The sequence below is a fragment of the Phoenix dactylifera genome, chromosome 5, assembly GCF_051530095.1.
Source record: "Phoenix dactylifera cultivar Ajwa chromosome 5, Ajwa_hap1_PhDact_Kaust_v1.1, whole genome shotgun sequence".
Classification (NCBI taxonomy): Eukaryota; Viridiplantae; Streptophyta; class Magnoliopsida; order Arecales; family Arecaceae; genus Phoenix; species Phoenix dactylifera.
Window position 1 is genome coordinate 10,883,989 of NC_143194.1, and position 11,012 is coordinate 10,895,000.

At 38.3% G+C, this 11,012-nt stretch overlaps 2 protein-coding genes across 7 annotated transcripts; one reads left to right on the forward strand and one right to left on the reverse strand.

Moving 5' to 3' along the window:
• The first annotated feature begins 685 nt into the window (after positions 1–685).
• On the forward strand, positions 686–7,777 carry LOC103718021 (endoribonuclease YBEY, chloroplastic-like). 6 transcript variants are annotated; one of them, XR_015986973.2, is made up of 6 exons: positions 686–1,506; positions 2,519–2,770; positions 2,861–2,956; positions 3,674–5,707; positions 6,288–6,438; positions 6,553–7,777. XR_015986973.2 is itself a non-coding variant. In XM_088721625.2 (5 exons), the coding sequence occupies exons 1-5, from the start codon at positions 1,024–1,026 to the stop codon at positions 5,543–5,545; spliced, it is 1,035 nt and encodes a 344-aa protein (XP_088577751.2). In that variant the 5' UTR covers positions 686–1,023; the 3' UTR covers positions 5,546–7,777. The 6 variants fall into 6 exon arrangements, 2 of the variants coding, with proteins under 2 accessions (XP_088577751.2, XP_026664620.4); XR_015986975.2 differs by having other exon boundaries at positions 3,674–3,851; positions 5,469–5,707; positions 6,288–7,777; XR_015986974.2 differs by having other exon boundaries at positions 3,674–3,851; positions 5,520–5,707; positions 6,288–7,777.
• LOC103718019 (uncharacterized) lies at positions 6,718–8,489 on the reverse strand. Its single transcript, XM_008806647.6, has 2 exons — positions 7,826–8,489; positions 6,718–7,357 (listed from the first exon to the last, which is right to left on the reverse strand). The coding sequence occupies exons 1-2, from the start codon at positions 8,080–8,082 to the stop codon at positions 7,057–7,059; spliced, it is 558 nt and encodes a 185-aa protein (XP_008804869.4). The 5' UTR covers positions 8,083–8,489; the 3' UTR covers positions 6,718–7,056.
• Positions 8,490–11,012: the final 2,523 nt, after the last annotated feature.

Here is an 11,012-nt window from a genome sequence, read left to right on the forward strand (position 1 = left end):
TGGGCCGAGAAGTGCAATAGTATGGTTTTGAGTCCTAGGGAAGCCATTTTGTGTAAAACACCAAAGATTGGATCTGTCCAAACTGTGCCTCATCAGGACCTCAAATTGTTGGGAACAAAACTAGGTAATGACATCTTTATATGCATGTCTTCTAAGATTATGTTTTTCAAAGAATGCTTCATTTTGATGCATTTATCAAAAAAATAGTAGTTGAAGTAAGAAGACAATTAAGAGATGATAAAACATTTAACATGGATCAAAAGAAAACAGGCGAGTATTTACCCATAAGTAAAATCTCATAAATGGATTTCATCCATCAGAACATAACAAACAACCATACCATATGGACAAACTCTTGCTTCTTAGGTTAATTTCATGTACTTCAAGAATGATTTATTGGGTAGAGCTAGCAACAGAAGAATAGCATAAGGTGGTAAACCCTTCAAAGTTTGGTCTATAAGACACTGAGCTCTTCCTAAATCGAAATCCTTCACATAATAAAGACCTCCAAGCATCAATACGAGTACAGTACAAGCGAAACAACCAATGCAACATCACATTTCTATTGAACTCTCTATAAATAAGAAATTAAATTATAATTCCCAATCTTGAAGAACAATAAAGGTAAATCAGACATGGCCACATCCCCATGATCTAGATTATAAGCTAAGGAGAGAAAAGAATGCGAGAAAATTGCTCACCTCTGCGTTCTTGAGGTACTGTGCTGGTAGCTTGCCACAGAGATCTCCAATAGAGGCATTGCTCTCTGATGGTGGAAAACATCTGATGGGTTAGGGTTTTGACTTCCGGTCGAGATTGATACGAGTCATGGCTTTCTCTTCATGGTGGAAAACGTCTGGGTTTAGGGTTTAGGGTTTTGATGTCCCTTTTACCGCAGTCCGAGAGCAGAACGTTAGCGGGGATTAGCTGGTCCAAACAGAACAGCGGTCTGCGTTAAAATCGACTGAACTAACCGACACGTATCAAAATTCAACATTCTTTTGTAGCTCATCTCCCACGCAAATGATAAATTATACACATCCCTTTTCACCCGATCTTTTCTTACACTCGGTGCATTTGTTCTCCCTTTTTCCTCCCCACGTGCTGCCCTGCTTCTTCTCGCCGGAATCCTCCCCCTTCTCCGGCGATATGACGAGTCTCGTCGCGCGGGCGTTCGCCCTCGCCTCCAGATCTACTTTTCGTTCTCCGCATCCGATCTCCGCCGCTCTCCAGTGGGTGCCGCTGCCGCTGGCTGCGACAGTCACCTCTCCTCTTATTCGTCCGGTTATTCCGCTGGCGTCGTTCTTCTCCTTGCTTCGCTTCGCTCCGCTTGGGGAATCGCGCCCCGCGGGGTCGCTCGGAGGGTTCCTTGCGAACTCTAATAGGGGGTACCGGAAGCCAAGGCGGAGACCGGCGGCGAAGAGGCAGGCGCCGAAGGAGAAGCCTTTGGAGCTCGATATCAAGATCTGTATCGAAGAAGACTTGCCCGACGATCCCGAAATCATGGTAATTAAGATTTTTCTTTTCATTGCTTCCAAGTAGCCCTGTACTTCATGGCATATCTGGCATCTTGGTTTGCTTCTCCTCATCTGGTGATACGTTTCGAGTTCCAGGGGATTATGGAAAAGAAAACAAGAAAACAAATTTTGGAATTTTTTTCTTAGAATTACTGGACTGGTAGCTATAATTGGTTTTTAGGATTATTCTGTAATGAAATCCCAGAAGCTCTTGCAAAATCTAGGATTTTGTAGCACTTTCTTGATGTTTTCATACTGACAGCTTCTCTATGACAGAATATTTGCTGGGGAAACTTCTTTATTTAGTTCGTTTGCCAGACAGCTTAAGGTTTCTTGCTTATGTGTGTTGGCTTTTTGTGACTCTTCATAATCTGTGTTTCTGCCAAGATCGGAGGACATTTCTGTTTAAGATCTACTCCATTTGTGTTCAGCAGTGTTTTGAGGTAATTACGAAAGTTATGTTGCTGAATTGTATGGAGTAGGACAAGGAAGCAACTTGTCTTGTTACCAATTATAGCATCATACCGGATTTATTTGCGTATTTTGGAAAATGGTCTACCTTTATTCTGAGTTGCATAGGTATTCAAATAGGTGGTTGGAAATAGGTGGGTCCATCAAAATTAGTAAATTTTCAGGTTAAATAGACAATCTGTATTGGAAGTATGTAAGGCATTCTTTTGATGTATGTAACTGCAAGGTTTTTGGGTGTACTTGTTTAATAACTGAGATCATCTCTTATTCCTTCTTCTCTAACTACCAAATGGTTCAATTACAGTCATATGACACGGACTAAGTGTGCACATCATGTTTTTTCCTTTGTATATCCAAATCTTATTGCTTTGCTTGTCTTGAATACTTTTTTGCATACCTAATCAGTTGTAACTTCTTGGCATTGTCTCTGATGACCTTCTCTAGTACTGCAAGTGGAGCTTATCGTTTTCATTTGCGTATAGCGTCTTCACCTGTTTGATTGACATCTGTCTTATGCAACATCTGTGCAGGCCATTGCAGAGACACTGAGATTGGATGTTCCCATGGCAATGAACGTTGCATTTCATAATATCAGAGACTTGGAATATAAAACCAGGGAAACTTCTATAAATGATGTTAATAAGTTTGAAAAGATTGAGTTATCAGTATTGCTTTGCAATGATGATTTTATCCAAAAACTAAACAAAGACTGGAGAGATGAGGACCATGCTACTGATGTTCTTTCTATGTCGCAGCACGTTCCTGAACTTGATCTTCCCATAGTAAGGAATATATTTGAGTTTCAGGCCTCTTTTGATGTTTTTGCTTGACTTTTCTTCCTCATATTTAACATGCTTCTTTTATTTCTTCAGCTATTGTTGGGAGATATAGTAATTTCTGTTGAAACAGCTGCAAGACAAGCAGAGGAGAGAGGTCATGCACTTCTTGACGAGATAAGAATCCTCATGGTTGGTTCATTGGCTTATCCATCATATCTTTTGCATTAATTTGGACTGTCATTTGAGTGGAGTATGTATTTTTATTTTAACAGTATAAATCATCATTCATTGGATATCTTGCATATTTTCTGATTATGTTGATTTCTTTTGTAATCTACATGTTGGTTTTCTTATATATCATTTACCTCCCATCATTTTGCATGTGTTCCATTTTGTAATTTTCTAGTACCTATTTATGGAGCTAAAGTTGAGGTCCTCAGCCATTAACACTTGAAAACAAGGCCACTAATAAATATAGGATATAATGACAATGTCTGATCAAAAGATAGATAATCAAGATAGACCTATTGTTTTATGCATCAAAGATTCAGGAAGCTTTGGCGAGGACAGGGTTTGTGTCTGCATGGTATAGCTGGGAATGACAGAGTGGATGAAAGTTATGAAAAAGAACTTTGAGGGGTTTGAAGGATATATTTATTTTTTGATTGGAATAATGATCAAAGAAGGATTCTAATAAGTTACAAAAGTTAGGTTTCTTTATTGTGGTTTGTGTCACATAGTCATCACAGCACTTACATTCCTACAAATCAGTAGTTTATGGCGTCATCATTCTTGGTGGTTGATGCAAATGCATTACCATTAGCATCTTTACAGATTTGATTGCATATATTATACTTCAAGCTATTCCAAGACACAGTAACTGGCTAACTGCTCCATGTTAATTAGGTTCATGGCTTATTGCATCTTTTGGGCTTCGATCATGAGATTAGTGATGAGGCGGAAGCAGAAATGGAGAACGAAGAGGAATTGGTTCTGAAGAATCTTGAGTGGAAGAGAAAAGGTCTAATAAAAAGTGCATATGATGCTATAGCTGATGAAGTCCTTCAAGCAGAAAGTTCCGACGGTGAGCTGTTCTTACTACATATTTCACCAATCCAAACTTTCAGCATACCACATGAGCATTCTTTAGTACACTTTGAGGCATGATTTTGTAAAAAGTCCTGACAGTTTTGAGAAATTTTACTGGAGAAGTTGTCAAGCATATCAAGCAAGAAGGTGCTCTTGATTTTTATAAACCAAAATTCATCCATATCTTTTGTGATTTCATCTTGATCGCACAAATTACAAAAAGCAGAAATAAATTATTTTTTCTGTAAGAAAAAATATCTTCGAGGGGTATGAATCCATAATCTATCATATCCAAAGTCGAGGGTTAACCTGCAGGCCTAAAGAAAGGCACATAGGAAGCAGAAGTAGAAAAGAAACAAAATCAAAGAACTTTATTAACTGAAAGTTCTGTTTTGCATCGATCCTTATGAAATCCAGACCGTTAACATCTGCCTTCTCTCTTAATCTACCAATAATCGTCTAAAAATAAATGATAGGTGTCCCGTAGCCTTGCTCAATGAGATTAAGAAAAAGGGAAACTCTAATAATATTGCAAGGATCCTATCACTTCGGAATGATAACAAAGAAGCCTAGTTTGGTGTTGTTAACCAAAAAAAAGCCTAGTTTGGTGTTGTTAACCAAAAAAAAAAAAAGAAAAAAGCCTAGTTTGGTGTTTTCAGGGACAATTGGTTACCCTCTACTTTAGTTTTATTTTTTCAAGGAATAAAATTTAACAAGGATGATAACTATTCCATGTGAGGCTTTAATTCCCGTGGGATGGTGTTGTGCCAGTTTTGCCATGGAATGGGATGCACCACCGTCCAGTCCCGTTCCGACACTTGGGATATGGGATGTCTGAAGATGTGACGATCAGGATGCTGGGACAATGGCACAATGATCTTGTCCATGCACTTAGGATGGTACTCCATCCTGGTGTCCCGCAGGACGTCCTGCCGAGACTTAAGTCCTTGATTTTTTGTTCCTTGTTCAATGTAATGATGCCAAATAGCTAAATATATTATTCTTTTTGAAGTGGCCTTATTCAATTTCTGCTATTTTTTCATCATTTAAAACCATCAAGGAGTTTCAAGTCTTTTTCAGCCAATTCTGTCTATTCCTTATCTAGTCAGAGTCCACTTATTTGAACATTTAATTGAGAACATCTATTAAATGTCATCCTTCATGTGGGGTTGGACAAATTAGCATTTAGTTGTTAACCATAAGGTCTAAGGTTGGAGTCCTTCCTCCAACATTATTATTTATTTAAATATATTTTTATTTTTTACTCTGAAATTTAAAAAACATGTGCTTTGCACATGCTACATTCTAGTGCATACAAATACCAATATTTGACCAAAAATGTCTTAATATGTTGCCTGCATTTTTTTTAATGGATGAAACCTTTATAACATTTATTTCATTCTAGGCTCCTTTTTCTTTTCTTCTTTTCGGCTTTTAGGTTAGACAGTCCTTGGCACATTGTGTATCATATTTAATCCAGCACATAGGTGCCAGATTCTAACAAAGCAAGATTCTGCACTTGACACACTTATCAAAATTTTGCTTAGTGAAGGCATGACTAAGCTATCATTGTTGAGGGAGAGTTCAGCATGATCTTTTTGACTAAAAGCAGGTTGGAATTAATGTGAACGCCTTACTTCTGGGAATAATTCTGTATTTGCAGAAGCTGCTTTATCTCGACATGCCTGAGACGGTGTCATCTACCTCACAGCCATATTGGTTTGAAGCAACAGGATTAGTGCACATAGTATCAAGGCACTGCCAGATATGGTTGAAATCATCCCCTCTGGAACTTCAAAATGTAGTGGGGAAAAAGTGCTGCTGGATCGCCTTGGAATTACCACAAAAGAGGTGTGAATTACCTTCTTTTACCGTCTTCATCTGTACTTCCCCTAGTAATATCCCTTGTCTTAATAAAATTTCCAATACGGCATTAGATTATGTTTAATATATGTGTTATTGGATGTCTCCTTTGCAAGATCATATATGTTGCTAGGCCATCTGAAGTTATTAGGTTGAGGAGACTAACATATCGCAAGATGGAGATTCTAATGTATAATAATATAACAAGTGCCAATGACAGCTCTCAGGTATAATAATCTATCGTAAGGATGATGATTTACATACGCTCGTTCCACCCCTGCTGGGCTCCTTTCCTCTGGCAGTTAGAATGGCATTTAGCATTGTTATATTTCCACAGTCCTAAATTTTGAGAATTATACGTGCCTTTAATTTATGCTCTTTGCCATTCTTTCTAGTGTCTTTTAGCTGACATTTTACACAATCTCTAATGTTTCCAACAGAGAATCTTAGAACAAACAATGATTTAACTTCTTTTTTATCCAATTTGCTATCTCTCCAAAATTCTATCTTCAGTTCTAGGCATCACCCTTTCTTTCAAGGTGACAAAGATGACCTAATTTTTGACCAGATCATGACCTGGCAATGGAGAAAATGACAGAGATGCTACAGCTAGCATCACTGGGCATTGCCCTGGGAAATGGGTCAGAAAGGGCTAAAGCTGTGGCAGATGTGATTGGAGCCACCGATTACCAGGATGGCACTGCAGAAGCTATATACCAGTATGCTCTCTGATACAAATCCTAGTGTAAGATGTCGGATGGTCATGCCATCTTTTTCATTAGTGAGATATATCATGCCATTTAACCATGCTTAAATTTTTGCATGTTAAATAGAATGATTGTAGCAGAAGAAAGAGCAAAAGAGAACCTTTTTATTGGTTGAACCTCGAGTCATTTGAGCTCTGTGGAACTATTATTTTGAGCTAAGAATTGTTATCAAGCTTTTTTCCTGTAAAAGTAGAGAAGGGAAAACGGAAATATCAAGTCTTGAAAGACATATTTGCAAACGGGCAGTTAAACAAAGCTTAACTGCGATTGGGCAATATTCTACAGATTACATATCAATTTTTCTCTGTTTGAGATGTCACTCTACAGAAAAGAATTTATTGTACAATTGTAATAAAACCCACTGAATACAGTGTGATGTTCAGAGAAATGGACTGATTCTCTGGGACAACCTGAACTAGTGGCTTTTTTATTCATAGAACTATTGCACAAAAAAAAGGAGCATAGCAAATTTGCTACCTAATTTCTCCTATCACATAGATTGTTTGTCATGAAATCAGGCTAGATCTCTTCTTCATATTCTATAATTAAATACTTGGAGAAAAAAAAGTATTACAGGTTCTTATTCACAGGTATGGGAGGCGGTTTGCTAATTGATAAAAGGCTACTGGTGCTTCTCCTGTTAACTAGAGAGGAACAAGAACCCCTGGAAGTTTTCTTTGCTATTGTCCTGTTACAAGGCCCTGGTGTATGGCATGGCTTATGGCCTGCATCCAAATTTCCTGCATAGCTCTTGCATGGCTTCATCTTCTTGTAAGGGGTCTCCTTCTTGGCAAGATCTTCTATGCATCTAGCATCAGACAGGGATGAAAAGGACTGGGATTTCCCTTGGAAGTATTTAGAGAGCCCTCTCCTGCAGACACCCAGAATCTCCTCTTAACAACTCTATCTAATGCGTTGTAAACAAAATGTGTCATCGGGTAAATGGACCGGTCAGCAAATTAACAATTACAAAAATTGGGAAAAATTAATCCTGTTATTGAGAATGTTTTATCATTCAGTTAACATTTGCTATAAGGAAAAGTAGGCTAAATTATGTAATGAGATTTAATTAAAATTTTAAAGTAATACATTTTTTTCTTAAGAAAAATTAGAAAAGCTAACATGGATCGGGTAGAAACTTTGGTTGACATATTGATCATCTTTTTTTAATGGAAGGAGGTAAGAACCTACCTAGACATAACGATTATCATATCTTTTAGCTTTGTTCGTATTTTCCAATTCTTTTGTGTTGTTTCTGGGACTTCTGCATTGCTACATAAACACACACACATACACGCGCAAAAAAAAAAGGCAGATTCAGATTTAGACTTATACTCACTTGATGGGAAGATGAGCCATGAGCAAAGAGAACTCGAAAACAGGCCCATCCGAATCCAATTTCGATGCATTCGACGACGTTGAGAATGGCTTGGGAGATGATGAGGAAGTTGCATCATCTGTGAGATCAGATGAAGATGAGAACATGGAGTCCCCGGAGTCAGCAGTTGAGAGAGATGCAGACTCACAGAGCTCATCCGCATCTTCGGCTCGTGGCGATGAGACTTTTCGAAACATCTCCTTGAGATCTTCTCCCATGTATCCAACCTTGGAACCTCAAGGGAAGAGAAAATAAGCCTTTGGATAATCTCTGAAGGCTTGAAGGAGGCTTGGAACAAATCATTTAGTCCTTGCATGGATGGGCCATTGTATATATACTGCTTGCAACTTGAAGCTAAGGAACATTTGTAATGGCTGCTTGATATTTTAATTTTTTAAATAAGATGGACTTCGATATTTTAACATTTGTGCCCGCATTCTGCTGCTCTCCCGGGCGGTACGCAATTCAGATGTTCCGCGTCAGAACAAGCAACTACTGGACTTCCATCTTGATAAAGTCAAAGCCAATTGCTGTGGGTGAGGACATGAAGCATCTTAAACAATGCCACTCTCCCCCGGGGGTAGCCTAATAAATTAATATGTAATTCTATGAATGTGGATGCGAGTGCATGGTGATAGGGCAAAAAGGTGAGATAGTGGGTTGCAAAAAGAAGATGCTTTCACACCCAACTCCAATACCAAAACAGGCTCTATTGCTACATGCCAAAGGGCAGCGGTTTTTTATATCACAATCCTGCCACCTATCAAGGTATTTAGTGAATAGGTCAAAAAAATTCAGATTCAAATCTGATTATTTTATTTAATAAGTAAGTAATTGGACCTATAATAGATTAAAGTAAGTTTAAAAAAAAAAGTTAAGTGGTTAAGCATTATCCCCTCCATTTGGAACCATTGACATATCACTAATCTTAGAAAAAAGTTTAGAAGGAACCAAGAGCGAGGTATAGTTAATGGTAATACACCTACGCCATTTGTCTGTCTCTTTTAATTAAACATCCGAAATATCACCTCTTCTTTGGAGTTCGTACGACCTGGTCCCGCCGATGGTATTTTGGGGAGAGGGGATAAGGAGGTCATGGTCGGTGGGGAGGATAAGGCCTAGGCCTTCATCCATATCCTAATCCACTACTTTTATTCGCTCATAAGCAATGGATAAGTATTGAGTCTTAAAGACAAATTTGAGGCTGCCTCTCTATCCCGATGGGGTCATACTTGTGATCCATGTTATGTGGGACATGGCGATTAGGACATGCACCGTTTTTATGTGTGGAGGAATCTCAAGGGAAGGCATAAGAATTACGGAAAGGAGGGCATGAAATGTTAAAGAAACGTGCAAGATAACAACAGCATTCCTTCCAGAAATGTTAAATTGCTATACAACTTGTCCAAAGAAGGCTTTAGCATCATCTAGTATTCCCTGACTTTGAAAAAGTGAAAAATTGCAGCCTATTGCTCTTTTTTTTTTTTCTTTTTTTTGGTGGCAGCAGCATAACTTTTTGAATATCATAAAAATCAAAATCCGTAGAACTGATACCGAGACCCATACCGGTTGGCGGATGAGTCGGTACGGTACCGGTTCGATACCGTACCGACACACAGTACAGTAGGGCATTTTTTTTGAGTTTTTCAAGTTGATTTAATTGGTAATCAATCTTTTTGATATTTTTTCAATAATTTTAAATCTAATTTATTTTTTTTTAATTTTTTTGATATTTTTTTATGTTTCTATAATTCTGATTTAACTAAATGACGCATCTTATTATTTTAAAATAATACAAATCATAAAATGATTAGTAAGATGTTGCATTCTATAAGAAGCAATATAAAATATCCTCAAATCAAGTAGTAAGGTAAAAAATATAAAATAATATAATCAATTACATATATTTAAAGTATAATATATATATCGATATCTAAAATCTTGTCAAGTAGCGATGTCTCTCGATCCAGATCATCAGCATAATCAGGAGGCACATCAGGCCATCCCTCTAACGAAGCAGCGTTGTAGTCTTGTATATTTATCCCATAAGAAATGCACACTGCATTATAAGCACTCTCGGATCTCTTACTGAAGCTCTTGCTATAAGAAATATCCTTTGGCTGATAATATGGCTGTAAAGGGGCCTATTCGTATAAGTCGGCAGCAAAATTCGATCCGTAAGATACTTCGGATTGCATAGAGCAGTAACCACCGGAAGATGCCTCAGACGCACAATATCTATATTCATATCAGTATGGGTCATAGGCTGTCTATAGCTGTGGGTAATAGAATCTAGTATACGACTCAAAACATAATATATCTATGAATCCTACTCCATGTAAGAAGTTATCTGCAGCTGTATAGTGTCTCTTAAATGGCCTCGAGGAGCCCATCTTCTATATGCAATTAGATCCTGACGGGCTTCATAATTACTCCCTCTCTGTCCAGCAGATTCATAACCACCAGAACTGTTGATCCTGGTCTCTGAATCTGAGTGAACTGACTCCTTCTCGATAGCCTCCATTGGGGTTGCAGGTACTTTTTTTTTTTGGTACACTGGGCAGCTGCTTTCTTATCCTTTGTGACTCTGTCTGTCTGGTTATATTGGGATGATGTATGTCGCCCTCTTGATCGAGTTAACCAGGTGGCGTAGTAGCCTTCTTTAAGCATCTCTCGATCATATCTCTAATAGAATATCTTAGACAAGGAGTCATGTGGTGACCAACTATCCTGTGGTTGTGGCTGATTAGTTGGAAGGATGCGTTGAATATTGCTCTCTGTCTACTGCCCTATATCGATCTTAGCCTCCATGTCTACGAAACTGGTCGGTCGTGGAGACGATCCTTGCTCATCAAGCTCCAGCTCCTGTTGCTAGCCCACAAGCAATTCGATCATAGAATCATCCTCATCATCAACGAAAGCACTATGGATTGAATTTGTGTACTTTAGCTTTACTTCTTCTTGAATGCACTTTAGCCTCAACCTCAGATTGTAGTAAATATATACAAGATCGTTAAGACGTTTCTAACTTTCTATGTCAAATGGTTCCTCTGCTTGCTGTGGATGAGGGCAAAGGTGAACTAGTTGTGCTCATGGCCACTTGAGGAGACCGTCTGGAAGAGGATCCAGATAGCTAGCCGCTTAAGAT